This window comes from Pituophis catenifer, unplaced genomic scaffold (genome assembly GCF_029215685.1).
Source record: "Pituophis catenifer annectens isolate HBS135680 unplaced genomic scaffold, rPitCat1.0.hap2 SCAF_1, whole genome shotgun sequence".
NCBI lineage: Eukaryota > Metazoa > Chordata > Lepidosauria > Squamata > Colubridae > Pituophis > Pituophis catenifer.
The window spans coordinates 63,042,277-63,058,605 of NW_027256881.1; the positions used below are offsets into that span (position 1 = coordinate 63,042,277).

Genomic DNA, 16,329 nt, shown 5'->3' on the forward strand with positions numbered 1-16,329 from the left:
GAATGAAAACCTCACAGCTCCAAGCAACTTCATTTGAAATGAATTGCTTTTTTTAAAAAAATAATAATCTTATATTCTTTGAACAGATAATGCTACAACACTTGTTCAACCAGTTTTAGAGTTATTTACAACAGAAATGCAGAGGTTAGAACAGTATTTCAAAAGCATGCATTAACCTCTATAGAATTCCAGAATATATAATTACTGAAAAGCTTTGCTGAGTTTAACCAGGTTTACTCTCAAGTAAACTGATAAGACTGCAGCCTTAGAATTAGCCCAACAAGCTTTCTCTGAGTTTTCATAATTCCTCAGTTTCCCCATGCGAGTTTAATCGGCAGACAATATACATTCCTGGCAGTGCCTCTATTCTTTAATCTCTAATTGTGAACTCCACACAATTCCGGAAAGTATTTTGCTGTGATAAATTCCAGCACTTGTTTTGTTCCTACTTCCAAGAGCTTCTATCTGACAAAGCTTTATAACAGTAAGGAAACCTTTTTTTACTCTTCTTTTGAGAATTACCATGATAACAGTGTGTTTTAGTAAAAGAAGAAAGGACAAATATAGTTCAGGGTTGTTTCATGCGCACAAGTTTCTTTCAGAAGCCATTGTTGTCATAGAATAATTTTCTTGGTAGCTACGTTTCTCACCTCCTCTCCAATACTCTTCAATTGCTGTGGTTTTACATTTCCTCAATAAAATTCTCAAAAAGTCAATTCTCCCAGCCATTCATGCTCCAAAAGCATGTTTCCCCATTAATACAGATACATGTACCATATGTCCACTAAACAACTACGTTGGGACTAAAATGCCTTCTGATTAAGATGGTGTTGCAGTCAAACAAATATCAGTATTTCCTGGTGTCTCCTATAATAATAGCATTGTGATTTATTTGTTACTCTAATTACTACTACTGGAACCAGTGCTTACTTTGTTTTTTTCATAATCTGATAGTTATCAATTTAATGGCACGAAGAAACTTCTGCTAGCATCTTTCCTAACTAGGGTAATAGTTTTGACAGCTACTGAAAAAAAGATGTTAGCTATTCCCTAGAGGTGAGAATATCAGGGCTATTAAAGACACCATTAACACTGTAAATAACAAAATGGATACAACTAAAGAGTAGAACATCTCATTTGGAAGTTCACTGAAATCTACAATCAATTAACTAAAACATGTTAAGCTTCTTCAGGACGAAACAGAATTTATAAAATCTCTTTCTTTATGGGTTTATATGTGATTGGAATTCCAGAGGAAACTTGCACAAAGTTGTCTTTATGAACTGGAAGGTACTAGCTTTTGCCTGAAGACTGTCAGGTAAATAGCGAGAGGATTTTCTGCATTCCAGCTTCTTTTTTTCATACAACTGATAAGCCTCAGCCATTCCTTGTCAAATTAATTTACAGAAACCCAACCTTCAAGAATAGGATAAAAAAAAATCTCATATTTTGCTAATTATGTCAAAAAAGTTCAAGAACACAGTAAGATGTTCAACATAGCAACAAGTATTGACTGAGAGAAGAAGCTTCAATAATTTCATCAGGATTCCAATCATCTTTGTTTTGATATTTGCAAATGGTCCTGATAAATCATTTCATAATTATGAAGCTGAAAAATATCTTACCTCTTGATGCTCCTGTTGAAGGAGAAGGATTTAAAAATGCATGTTTCTAGTATGTTTCATGTATCCAGGCTATTAAACTTCTTTATCTCTTATTCTTAATTAAACATTTGTTTGTTATCTCTATCTCTATCTCTATCTCTATCTCTATCTCTATCTCTATCTCTATCTCTATCTCTATGTCCTTGGCTACAGGGAAAGAGTAAGAATTGTAGCTTCTTTTAAAATTCTTTGATTTTTCCTTAATTTTTCTCTTTTTCTAAATCTTCCCTTATTAATGATACTTGTATTTTAACATGCAAGTACAGTGAAACTTAAATGTTTGTGAGCCCTTGAATATTTCTGGCTAAATATGACCTGTTCTTCACACAAGTCCAAAAACTAGATAGAGAACACAATTAAACAAATGAGTAAAAAATACTACATTTGCTCATTTAATTATTGAGCAAATGATCCAAAGCTACAAATTTGTATGTAGCAAAAGTATGTCAATTAGAGTCAGATGTTTCAATCAATAAGATGGTAATCAGGAGTGAGTGTGAGATATCCTGCCTTATTTAAAGAACAGAATTCTAGAAATTTACTGACAAATTTGATCTTTACAACACATGTTTGTTAAAGTATGTTATAGATTGAACAAAGAAAATTTCTGAGAAACTCTGAAAAGGAGTTACTGATGCTCACCATACTGGAAAAGGTTATAAAACTATTTCCAATGAGTTTAGTCTTTACCAGACTGAGTAACAAACGGAGACAATTCAACACCATTGTTATCCTCTTCATGAGTATCAATCGAACAGTGAGTGAGTAGTCACACCAACAGTGAGATGTGTAATATTTCAAGAGATCTCAAAGAACCCCAAAATAATGTCTAAGGAGAAACTAAAGAACTGTCTTGCATTGGTGAATGACATTGTTCACGAGATGTAAGAGGAAAGTTATACTCTCCAAAAAGAACATTGCTGCCAATCTACAGACTGTGTGCCAAAGACCACACAGATAAGCAAGAAGGCTACTAAAATAATTTTCTGTGAATAGATGAAATCACCTTTTGGCTTGAATGAAAAATATTCTATTTGTTGAAACGCAAAACTGCATTCCAGCGTAAGAATCTTATTCAATTTGTTAGCCTGCTTTATTGCCTCTGGACCAGGATGGCTTGCCATCATTGTCAGGTGATCTGTCCATGAACTGCATCTTAAGAAAGATAACAACCCAAAACATACATGAATGATCTAAGAATGGTTCCATCACAAGTTGATTTTGGGGGAAGTCCTGACTTTAATCCTAGACTAGAGAAATGTGGGAGGACTCAAAATAAGTAGTTAATGCAAGTAAACCCACCAACATCCTTGAGTTGCAATTGTTATGTAAGGAGGAAAGGGCTAAAATTCCTCCAAGACTTTGTGCAGGGCTGATCAACAGTCATCGGAAACATGTAGTTGTGCTTATTGCTGGTGTGTGTGTGTGTGTGTGTGTGTGTGTGTGTGTGTATGTGGTACACCAACAACTGAAAACAATTTTTGCCACACACAAATGTATAGGTTTAGATCATTTTCCTCAATGAAATGAAAAAGTATATTGTTATTGATTCATTTATTTAACTGTGTTCTTTTTATTTTAGGTCATTTTTATGCAGAAATATTGAACATTCAAAAGGTTTTACAAACTTTTAAGCACCACTGCAGAACTTTCTGTCCCCATTAGATCATGTAACTGTATTAATATTATCAATCAATGATTCAATTATTAATTTCTGTAGAAAATAGCAGCTTATGCTTAACTACCACAAGGTGAAATTAAGTTTCTATTTTTAATTTAATCACTATTTTTTTATAACTTTATTTTTATCATTTTGGAAAAGGTATTTTGGTCTATATAGTTCATTTATATAATATGCATATAACAAGCATATATTGTATCTAATATAGCCTCTTTAGTAATATGGAATATTAAGTACAGCTAGTCCTTGACTTACAACCATCTGTCTGGTGACCATTCAAAAGTACACAGGCACTGAAAAAAGTGACTTACGGTGGGTTTTCATATTTACAACAATTGTAACCATTGCCTTGTGATCAAAATTCAGGTGCTTGGCAACTGGTATGTATTTATGGCAGTTGCGTTGTGCTGGATTATGTATTTATCATTTGTAACCTTCCTAGACAGCTTCTGACAAGCAAAGTCAATAGGGGAAGCCAGATTCACTTAACGGCTGCAGTGGTTTGCTTAACAACTGTGGCAAAAATGTCATTAAACGAGGCACAATTCATTTAACAATAGCCTTGCTTGCCAATGCAAATTTTGGGCTCAATTCTGGTTGTAAGTTGAGGACAATCTGTTATCATTCAAATTTTAAAAGATGGGAACTGAATTTGAGATGTTTTGCATGAGACCCATATTTTCTCTAAAAAAAAATAACTTTTATAAGAGACTTGGGGGCGAGAGATGCATATAAATGGCGATTCTAAACATACAACAGTTTATCTTTTGACAAAGAAAGCACTACTGTAGTAGTGAACGAATAAGTCTATGATTTGGAATCCTTCTGCTACTTAGGTTCTGATTGCAGCCTTATGTGGTGAAACTGTAGCCCTCATTGCTGTTTGGTTAGACTTCTGCAAAGGGCTTTATAAAGCCCTTTAAAGACTTCTGCCCTTAAAAGTTACAGTTAATCCAGGATGCACTGGCCTGTGCGCTGATATCCAGTGTGGGTCATATTACAACTGTGCTTCAGGCTCTGCACTAGCTCCCATCTGCCTTCTAGATAAAATTTAAAATGCTGATTTTGAGCCATAAAGTTGTTGTGGCTTAGCATTTGGGGATCTGCGGGATCAACTACTCAAGATAGAATAGGCCTGGTGGTCATTTTGGGAAATTTTTCTTAAAGCCATTTTGGGGAAGTAAAGGCAACTAAGAATCAAAGCAATCTTCTCAATAGCAGCCACTGTCCTTTGAAATAACCACCGGAAGAAATTAAATTGACCTCTTTGACTGCATTCAGGAAGATGATGAAAATTCAAATAGTTTCCTAGAACATTCTATCTTGCACTCATTAGAGGCAATCTTTTTAATATGATTGCATTTAATTGCTTCTAATTTGTATCCTAGATATTTCCAGTGTTGTTTTTTATTGTATATGCTGCTAAGAATTTGTTTTGATTGGAATAGGATATCAATTTTATAGATAAATAATAATTTCTATTTAAAAGTGTTGCTCAAAGCATTTAGTATTATTCAACCAATAAAGTTATATCTTCAAGATCCAGCCTGCACATTCTACAATACTTGCATGTCAGATAGCTTATTACTTCTAAATGTTGTATCATTTGTAATGTTATTTATATCTTTCATGATAAGATGCAGGACAAGGCTATGTATTTGTGCATGCACATGAATGAATGCATACGTTTCCCAAACATCACACGTAATTTTGTAGTATGGATCACAGGGTCATGAAGCTGCTTCAAAGGTATATGCCAGTGGATTGGTATAAATTTAATAATTAATTAAAAGTCATTTACAAATCTATGAAAATGACATACTTCCCACAGACAAAAATATAAGTATCTTCTTCAAGTAGTTGCATAATGGTCTATTTGAAATTTCAGCATGCATTCCAACAGAAAACATACTAAGCTAAGCTCAGACAGAATTTAATTTTGGGTCAATTTTTCTTTGAATGTTTTAATTATTGTTCCATGACAGAAAATAAAGTGCTCCAATGATGGCTGAAACATATCTATAATTATATATTACAGTGCTTACTAAGCAACATACTAGTCAGATGAGATTTTCTTAATGATGAAAATTACCAAACATAATCATTTCCATTCTGGATACATTGTATGAAACATGCCTGCATATATTTTAGTTTATTACTATCCTAAACATTTGAAACCCATTAGTAAATCACAAATACTTCATTTGCTAGAACTGTTGCCAACAAGTATATGATAACATAGCTGACACTGTTGCCAACAAGCATGTGGTGATTTATAGCCAATTATATATTAGATATTTAAGGTAATATGCTATAAATAATACAGAAGTCATTTACTAGTGAATACTGACTTACCTTCAATCTTTTTTAAAGCTGACAGGCAAATATCCCGGCTTGGAAACTCAAAGGGATTACTACAGGTCCTAATAGTATCACATTCGCATTTTCCATTGATTATATTGCAGCCTGTTATGAGGTTTTCATTGCAAGGCTCAAATCCAAGTAGCTGATCATCCCAGTTTTCATCTAAAAACCAAAATGAAACAACTATAATACTGGTAACTTATTGATTTGTTTTATTTAATTTATTTATTTTTTTTGCCAAATACTGTACCGAAGCATCTCAATACAAATATTAAACTCATTTTTAAAGATTCTATAACCGCATATTCCCAGTTCACATTATTATCATTGAACCACATTTAAAAAGAAATGTGAACTTGGACTTTCCAATTAACATTAACATTTGAGAATCCTGGGTGTCTTGTTTAAAGAATGCATTCCTAGCACTTGAAACAGAATAAAAAATACAAAAATCCAAAACATTCTGGGACTACTGTATTGTAAAGTGTAGCAATCAAGTCATCTCAACTGAATAAGAAGTTGCTATCATTCCAGATGTTTGATAATCCCATCTAATAAAAGTCCCTGTGAAAGAGGTCTAGATGGTTTTAACACAGCTGTTTTCAAGCCAATGCTATCATTTCAATCAACCTATGATGCAATAAACCAGCAGTCATTTTCTGACATTCTTCCCTCCAGGTAAATTAAGATAGATAATAAATTTGAATCTGCCACCTCAGTTATGGACCCTGAAGCAATATTAGCTGCTCACTCACTTGAATTCCTCATCTAGTGTTGATATAATTTTTTTCCCAGTGATCCCTCAAATCAGAGCTGAAAAGAAATCTTACATGCAATATGGAGTTACTATTGCAAAAGACATCTGTATCAGGATTAGAACTCACCATAACAGTCATTAAAACTAGTTACACTATCTCAACTCTACACATACAAGAATGTGATATAGAAAAGCCCATAAAGTAGCCCATAATCTCTACATCTGATCCTTGTTTTAACTATCACGATTGGGCCTGGCGACTTGGTCATTAAGTAAAGGGGTCACTAAGTGAAAGCGCTACTGCTCATGATATTACTTTAATGGTAATTTGCTTTACAGACTTGCAAAGGTCTTAAATGCGAGGACTGATTGCAAAGTCATTTTCATTACCATTTTAACTATGAATGGTCACGAAAAAGAGTTACCTATATATGTAAGACTACAGCAGTTACAAAGGCAAGCTTCCTAGGTGACAATAAGTCAATGACTCTCTCTTAGCCCAACCTATGTTGCAGGATTATTGCAGGGGGGAAAAATAAGAGGGAGCTTTATGTATGACACCAAATGAAAAGCAAAACATAAATCAAGTAAGTAGATAAATAAATAGTACAGGTCATCTGTACCACAAACCATATACAAAGGTGGGCAGGGCTGCAAAACTGAGCAGATTTCAATTCAGCAATTTGACTTTGGAAACAGCCCAATTTAACTGTGGTTAAACCTGGTAGCTTTTGATACAATTTGGAAAACAAACTCAAGTGAGAGCTAGAAACTCATACATTCCTAATTCTCATTTGCTACTGTAGGAAACCAACAAAGGTCTGTACTTTTTCCTTAAGCAGGATTGGATACAATCCACAGAATCAATACTGTTTTGGAGGATATGGTGCTTTCTCCTCTCTTCAGAAGAATAAGTAGAAGGATCTGGAAAATTTAAATTAGAATGAAAAAACAATTCCATAGTTTTGTTTGTGGACTTAAGCAGCTGATTCTTCAGAAATAACTACCTGAAGGCATGAAGTCTACCCAAATTCAGACAGTCACATTTTTTAATGCAGAGGAAACCATTATTTGGGTGGACAAATAAAAATTTAAATAAAAATTCAGTAATTCCCTGAATGGATGGATTGTTGGATGGACAAATCTTACAAAGAACACTCATACGATAGCTGCCAAATCAGTAGAAAACTGCAAAATTATAGCACAATATGTGCAGGGGTTTTTGTGCTACCTATCATCACCTTTGAATTTAAAGTGGGAGTGAGAATACTATGGCATAACTTTTTAAACTCACACTCTTTTATTTATTTTATTTTATTTTATTATTTTATTATTTTATTATTTTATTATTTTATTTTATTATTTTATTATTTTATTTTATTTTATTTTATTATTTTATTTTATTTTATTATTTTATTATTTTATTATTTTATTATTTTATTTTATTTTATTTTATTTATTTTTATTTTTATTTATTTTTATTTTATTATTTTATTTTATTTTATTTTATTTTATTTTATTTTATTTTATTTTATTTTATTTTATTTTATTATTTTATTTTATTTTATTTTATTTTATTTTATTTTATTTTATTTTATTTTATTTTATTTTATTAGATTAGATTAGATTAGATTAGATTAGATTAGATTAGATTTATATACCGCCCTACTCCCGAAGGACTCAGGGCGGTGAACAGCCAAGAGATAAAACACACAGATTACAAAATTTAAAAACAGTATAAAAACCTAATTAAATAAATTTGGCCCGGAACAGATTTTTTTATTTTATTTTATTTATTTATTTATCATATTTGTATACCGCCCTCCTCCCGAAGGACTCAGGGCGGTAAACAGCCAAAATAAAATACAGAGACATACAAAAGTTAAAAAAACTATTAAAAACAGATTAAATAATTTAGGCTCAAAAAACAAATTAAAAACATCCAATTTATCTAAAAAACATTTAAAACCCAATTTAAAACCCAATTTAAAAGGGAGAGTTAGGCCAGACCAGCCTGTTGTAATAAAAAGATTAAAACACTCCTAAAGTTTTAGACAAATTTAAAATTTACAATTAAAAAAGGTTAGGCCAGGCCAGCCTGTTGGAATAAAAAGGTCTTGAGGGCACGGTGGAAGGTGCGTAAATCTGGGATCCTCCGTATCTCCGGGGGGAAGCTCATTCCAGATAGCAGATGCCCCCACAGAGAAGGCTCTTCCCCTGGGGGCCACCAGTCGACACTGTTTGGCTGACGGCAACCTGAGGAGCCCTTCTCTATGAGAGCGTACTGGCCGGTGAGAGGCTACTAGTGGCAGCAGGTGGTCCCATAAGTATCCGGGTCCTAAGCCATGGAGCGCTCTAAAGGTGGTAACCAAAACCTTGAAGCACACCCGGAAGACCACCGGGAGCCAGTGCAGCTCGCGCAGGAGAGGTGTTACATGGGAACACCACGTCGCTCCCATAACCACCCGTGTGGCCGTACTCTACACCAGTTGGAGCCTCCGGGTGCTCCTCAAGGGGAGCCCCATGTAGAGAGCATTACAGTAGTCCAGTTGGGAAGTGACGAGGGCATGAGTGACTGTGCGTAAGGAGTCCCGATCCAGAAAGGGATGCAACTGGCGGATCAGGCAAGCCTGATAAAAAGTCCTCCTGGCCACAGCCGTCAAATGCTCTTCTAAAGACAGCCGTGAATCCAGGAGGACACCCAAGTTGCAAGCCCTCTCCGTGGGGGCCAACGACTCACCCCCAATAGTCAGTGATGGCACCAGCTGACTATATCGGGACCCCGGAAACCACAGCCACTCGGTCTTGGATGGGTTGAGCCTGAGTCTGTTTCTCCCCATCCAGATCCACACGGCCTCCAGGCATCGGGACATCACTTCAAGGGCATCATTGGGGTGGTCCGGGGTGGAGATGTACAGCTGAGTGTCATCAACGTACTGATGGTACTTCACCCCGAAACCACGGATGATCTCACCCAGTGGCTTCACATAAATGTTGAACAGAAGGGGTGAGAGGACCGACCCCTGTCGCACCCCACATATAAGGTGCCTCAGGGTCAACCTCTGCCCCCCTGCCAATACAGACTGCAACCGGTCGGAGAGAAAGGAGGAGAACCACTGTAACACAGTGCCCCCCACCCCCAACTCTTCCAAGCGGTGCAGCATGATACCATCAACCATTGAGAGATCTAATAGGACTAGGACAGAGGACAGAGGAGCAACACCTGTCCCGAGCCCTCCAGGGATCATCAACCAATGCGACCAATGCCGTTTTCGTGCTGTACCCAGGGCAGAAGCCCGACTGGACGGATCCAGATAAACCGTTTCATCCAGGTACTGGGGAAGCTGTCGCGCAACCACACTCTCAACAACCTTCGCCACAAAGCAAAGGTTGGAGACTGGATGATATTTTGTGAACACTGCCGGGTCCAGGGAAGGCTTCTTAAGGAGAGGCCTCATCACCGCCTCTTTCAAGGTGGCGGGGAAGTCACCTCACTCACCCTAAACAGGGCGGCTGGGCGATTATCTATGACGCAATGAGTGGCAAAATAGTTACATTTTGCCGCTTTTATCGCCACTAGGTAGGTCTTAATATGAGACCTTACCAGTGTTCGGTCGGATTCAAAAAGGCTGGCCCTCCAACTGCTCTCCAGGCATCTTTTCCGGTGCTAACTCTAGTTAGTTATATGGGAAATTTATACTGCCTTGCTGAAGCTGATGCAAAAGTACACACTGCATATGGTGCCGTATTCATACAGGTAGTCTTTGACTTACAACAGTTTTAGTGACTGTTCAAAGTTATAATGGTACTGAAGTATGTGACTTATGACCATGTTTCACAGTTATAATCTTGCAGAAGCCCCATAATTATGTGATTAAAATTCAGATGCTTGGCAACTTGTTCAGATTTATGACCGTTGCTGTGTCCCAAGGTCACATGATCACCTTATGTGACCTTCTCACAAGCAAAGTCAGATTCATTTAACTGGGTTAGTAACTTATCAACTGCAGTGATTCACTTAACAACTGTGGAAAGAAAAGTTGTAAAATGAGGCAAAACTCACTTAACAAATGTCTCACTTAACAGCAGAAAGTTTGGGCTCAACTGGGGTCATAAATTGAGGACTACCTGTACATGCCTGAATTGAGTGATCCCATAAGTCTAAAGAGCTGATAATGTAGCACCATCTTTTTACCAATATATCGTATTTTCCCGACAATAAGACCCTGTCTTATATTTTTTTTGAACCCTGAAATAAGTGCTTGGCCTTATTGCCATGAGTTCAAAAGCCCGACTGGCCTTATTATCAGGGGATGTCTTATTTTGGGGGAAACAGGGTAATAAGTGATATGTAATGGAATTCAAAAGAGCCATCCTATGAACCCAAATTTGCTCTGTCTTTCTTTCTTGTCTTTGCTTCTGAGAAACTAGAGATTAAAAGGATATGTCATGTTCTAGTTTGCCTGATTTTTCAGCTTCTAGGAGGATTGATTGATTGATTGATTGAGCCTTTTAAGTATAAAAGAAGATGGGAGGTGAGTTACTGTCCTCTGAAGGATCCTGGGTGTCCAGATCTATACTGCAATGTAGGCAAATTACATGTATGTTTATTATTAGTTTTCTTTAGTATTAAATTTGCTTGCTGGCCATCTTGCTTCGAAGCAGTAGATATATGTAAATCTACCACCATTTCAAAATGATTATAGCAACATTTTGCATCTTCTGCATTGATCTAGAACTGCCTGAATTGTACGTTTTTATCAACATTCTAGCTGTAAAATCTGCTGAAAACTGTGCTTTCTCTTCTTACCCATAACATTGCCCCTTTTCCATACAAATTTCTAGAGCTGCAGATTAGGTCTTCTTACTGTGTCAATTGCTTCAAGACAGAGAGTTCACCAGGTAATTCCAAATCTAAAATGATACAGCCTGCAAATGCCTCTTCCAGTCCCAGACATTTAATGTTAACTGCTCTCTCCTAGATTCTCACTAACTCCAAGCTCAAAACACAGGTCTCCCTTCCCCCTTAGCAATGGGGGGAACTCCCCTGGAGCATCTGTATGGTCATTTGGATGCTTGGCAACTAACCTCCCCACAACCAAACTTAATTGGAAGCCAACAGGAAAGGTCGCAAATGGTGATCATGTGACTACAGGGCACTGCAACCATTGTAAAGTATGATCTGGTTGCCAAGCACCCAAATCATAATCATATGAACACATATAACAACTGCTCAAGGTTCAAGGACAGATTATATTGTAATATTCTTTAAATAAACAGGACAGATTTAAGAAACAAAATCAATGTTTGAACGTGCTAAAGGAACAATGAATGGACTCTATTCTACATTCACTAAATTCCAATTTCTAATACTTTCGTCAGTTCTGCAACTGCACTTCAAGAAAGATAATATCTTATAGATACTTGGGTATTGTTTTAAATGCTTTGGGTAATTGACATTCTCATTATCAGGCCCCCAAAATAAAAACCGCAAGTGGGGATGTGTGTGCGCCCATTTCCGTGGCCCAGTTGCAAACACCTCATGACCCATTAATGGGCCACGGTCCAGAAGTTGGGGACCCCTGTGTATTTTATTAATGTTTGGTCACTTCTGTGCAGGTTCTATATTATTTCTTAAGACCAGTGGTGAAAACAATAAATAAATCTATTGATTAATTGATGGATTTAGCTAGTGCTAAAGGAACAGATTAACTGTCCAAAAACATTCTGAATATCCCAATTCAGATCTAATCTCTTTTGATAAAATCCTGCTTCCAAAGAGCCATGACCAGATGAATGCGGACGAAAGACCAACACAAACTGTTCAATGCACTGAACAGGAAGTTTGGGTTGCTTTGTGCCTAAATCAAAAGCATGCTTGTTTTTCAGTTGTTTTGATCTTGTCCAAAGTGATACAGAGGGGAGCATCGAAGTGGCCAAGAATATTGGCAGCTGCTGGACATCTAGGACAGGTATGAGATTCAGGGACAACTGGGCTGCTAGAGTATGCTAGACCAAGAGACTGTAGCTGAATTGAGAAAGGAGAAGGAAGGGTTTGTGGGATATACTGTTCTGTCCCCCTTCCGCACACAGGCAAACACACAACCAGGCACGCCTGCCAAGATTTTATTAAGCAATCAGACTAGAAATCCTTGCAGATGAAGAGTTTTGGCAGTAAACTGCGAAATGCCTGCCAAGTCAGTTTTCACTCACAGTAAGCAAGAGAGAGTTTATCCTCAGTCCGGTTCAGTAGCAAAAATTAATCCACGAAGCAAGAGTTAGCCAAGGTCCAATCCAAATATGCACAAGCCAGATTTCAGGTAACGCGATGTGACTCTCAGGTTTTTAACTTTGACCATCACAAAGCCTGCAGAGCAATCACACTCACTTTTATTCCTTGTGGGGTGTGGCTCAGTGAATCAGCTCAATCTCTGGCCCTCCCACGTCTCTTTTGTTGCTGCGCACGCTTCTCCCTCCGATGCTGCCTGGGATGAAGCCAGGATTCATCATCCTCGCTCCCTATCTGTTGTTGTTCCGATATGCTTTCCTCCTGGCATATCCCAGACTGTTCCTCTTGGCCTTCAGATGGAACCTGAGGCATTGCCAGAGAGGAGGGTCCTGGAGAGGGAGGCCTTATCAGTTTCTTCCTATCACCTTCTGAGTCCTTTTCCTCTGTTAGGACAGGCTCGGAAGTTGGGTTCACAACATATACTGTGCTAAGAACTGCTTATGGGAAGATGGGAGAAAGTGGATGATATGGTGATATGCACAAACACTGCCTGACTGAGCATTAATATTATTGAATCGTAACAAGTCTGCACTACTGGTTTCATTTTTCCTAAATTGTTGCTAGCCCAAAATGTTTCGGTGTTGTTTGGATTGAGGACTTCACAATTCAGGAATTAAGCTGAATCAGGCGAATATTCCTAATTAAAGAATTTCTATAACTATATTTTCACACTGAAATTTTTCTAATATTTAAAATGAAGCTTTGTATCTGTAATAAAATAACAAATGTGATGAAAATTAAATTGAACTGAATATATATTCAGTATTAATCAAAACTAGATTTAAGTTCTAATTTGTTTTTCCAGATCGCTATCTCTAGGAAAAATAGAGTTTAGGCATCCTAAAATAGACATTAATATATCTTCCTCCCAGTGAAAGATCTTGAATTATAAATATATAACAATAATTTTTAAGCAAAACTTCAGAGTTTTGTGAAACTATATTTTCCAGTGTAATACTTTACGGTGAACTCTATTAAACAGAATGGAACTGTAATCCTCATTTAACAGTAACTAGGACCAGAATTTCTATTGCTCAATATCGCTATTGATTCAGCGATAAAGGGCAACATGAGGGTGAAGGTTTGTTCTCCGAGCTTGTGGGTTGGTTTCCAAACGTTTTGTTACCAGACTAGGTAATATCTTCAGCAGAATTTAGGGGATATTAGTGTCAATGTTCTTCTGTTTATAAGGGCTTCGTGTGTTCAGTAGGTCTTGGCAACATCACATGACTATGTTGCTTAGCAACAGCAATTGTGGCAATTCCAGGTTATCAGTGTTATGCAAATCACTGGGGGTCATTAAGTGAAAGCTTTATGTAACTATGACTTCTGACTCCCTACTAGCCTTGTCATTGACTTTGCTTGTGGGAAACTGGCAGAGAACATAACAAATTGCAATCACATGACTGTGGCCATACAAAGCAATTTGAGGGCCTATTGTAAATACTTTTTTAGCACTGTCACTAATTCATAGGACTGTACTTTGAGCCACTTTGAAAATTTATTTCACTTCAACTATTTCTGTCTGCTGCATTTTTTCTATTGGCACCCACAAGTAAGTAGATAAAATAATACTTTAAAAACTAAGTGCAAATCAAGCGTGTTAAATCAAATTTCAAGCCATTTGGGTTAATGATTTTTTTTTTCAGAAAACCCATATCACTAGCTATATTGAAAATTTATTAAATTACATAGTAGTTTTAGCTTTCATTAGGCGGATGTTTTTCAAGACAGAAAAATGATACTGCCCTTTTATCTGCTAATAGCAAGATAGGTAGGCTAAATAGAAAAGATCAGTTAAGCTTATCTCACTGGCTCTGTATCTTAATATGAAAAGATGAAATATGTTCAGGGATCTAATAGTGATTCTTGGAGCACTGAAGGGTCTTAGGATAAAATAATGGCTATTACTATACTCTAATATTAGTCAATATGAATAGTATTAAATTAATATCGATAAAGTTTCACTTACAGAAATTTTTAAAAATCAAATAAATTACTTTTTTCAGAAGAATTATGGGAATGCACAATTTTTGTTCAAATTCATTCAGACAGAATTTTGTCAATACCTAAAGATCTTTTTCAAGCCCACGCAACTACAAATCAATCACAATATCATGTTCCCATTAAGATTTCCATTTATAGAAGGTATATTTAGCTGTATAATTATATATTAAGCTGTGGTGGCGCAGTGATTAGAATGCAGTATTGCAGGCTATTTCTGCTGACTACTGGCTGCCAGCAGTTCGGCAATTTGAGTCTCACTGACCCAAGGTTGACTCAGACTTCCATCCTTCTGAGGTTGGTAAAATGTTGCCCCCAGATTGTTGGGGGCAATATGCTGACGCTGTAAATTGCTTAGAGAGGGCGGTAAAGCACTGTGAAGCGGTATATACATGGGACATGCCTTAACACTGTCTCATCAATTCTAGCAATAATAGATAAATGAATGAAACTTATTATAAATGTACAGAACATTAAACTAAAGCAAGAGCTACACATACAAATTATATAAAATCATTAAAGGTAAATCAGCAGTTAATTCTGATAACAATGACTATATTAGTATGAGAATTAAATCACACTAGAAAGGATTTTGGCATTCTCTGTTTGCAGTGTGACAGTTAATAAATAATAGCATGAATCAACATCTGCCAAAGTCATTTTATGACTCAAATCATTGAAAAAAGTTATGGTACTTAGGCTTAGACATATATTTTTTGTACCTAAAATCAAGTTTGGGAGAATCAGCATCAATTAATTAAACTAATCCAAAACTGAAAAGAAATTATTGGTGCTTTAGTACCAACATCCAAGAATCTTGATGACTGGCCCAGAAGAACCCTTATTGGTTGTCAGAGTTTCAGTCAGATATTCTCTTTAAAGTATTTTTTGTGTCTATATGCTGAATAGGAAAGATAAGCTGGTTGTGCTTAATTCCCACTGAAATTAATGGAACTTTTGTCAATTGGAAATTGTTCAGATATTTAAATTTAGTAGCTGGAGCAGTGGGGTTGTGCAGTGAGCCAGAACACACAGTTATAGTTGATTGGTTGGAGAGTGCTGGCTCCTGCATTAGGCAATCTGCACTGTGATTGGTTGCTGTAGGTATGGAGGGGGAGTTTCCCTTTTCTCCCGCCTTTTCCTTCTATGTGCCCTGTGATTTAACTCATGATGCTCCTGTTTGCCTGACCATCTTATTTGCTGTAAATATAGATGTAAAATGCATTTATTTTTATAAAACTACAAGTTCATGCCAGCGTCTCTGACTTCATTTGGACACCTGCTGCGCAATTCCCTGACAGAAATTAAAGACACTGAAGAGCAACATTGAATCCAGATTGTATTTACATGCTTGCAATTGGAATCAGAAAAGGAACAGAAGTCTTCTGAACATTTTTATAACATGGATTGAAATGGAATCACAGAATAGTGTCAAAGTAATGAAGATAGAATACAATTATGACTACAACTGAAGCATCTCACTGGCTATCGGAAAATGAAATAAATCTATATGGAATATTCATTCACTTGAGAGTGACATATAAACAGCTTTGGAAATCATCCTTCCAAT

General features: G+C 36.5%; 1 protein-coding gene across 1 annotated transcript in view; it reads right to left on the minus strand.

The window, feature by feature from the left end:
* CRIM1 (cysteine rich transmembrane BMP regulator 1) overlaps positions 1-16,329 on the minus strand; it is a 143,057-nt gene that overhangs the window by 117,828 nt on the left and 8,900 nt on the right. The window contains exon 2 of the mRNA XM_070950339.1: positions 5,701-5,871. Coding sequence (XP_070806440.1) covers positions 5,701-5,871 — 171 coding nt within the window. The remainder of the gene's footprint in view (positions 1-5,700; positions 5,872-16,329) is intronic.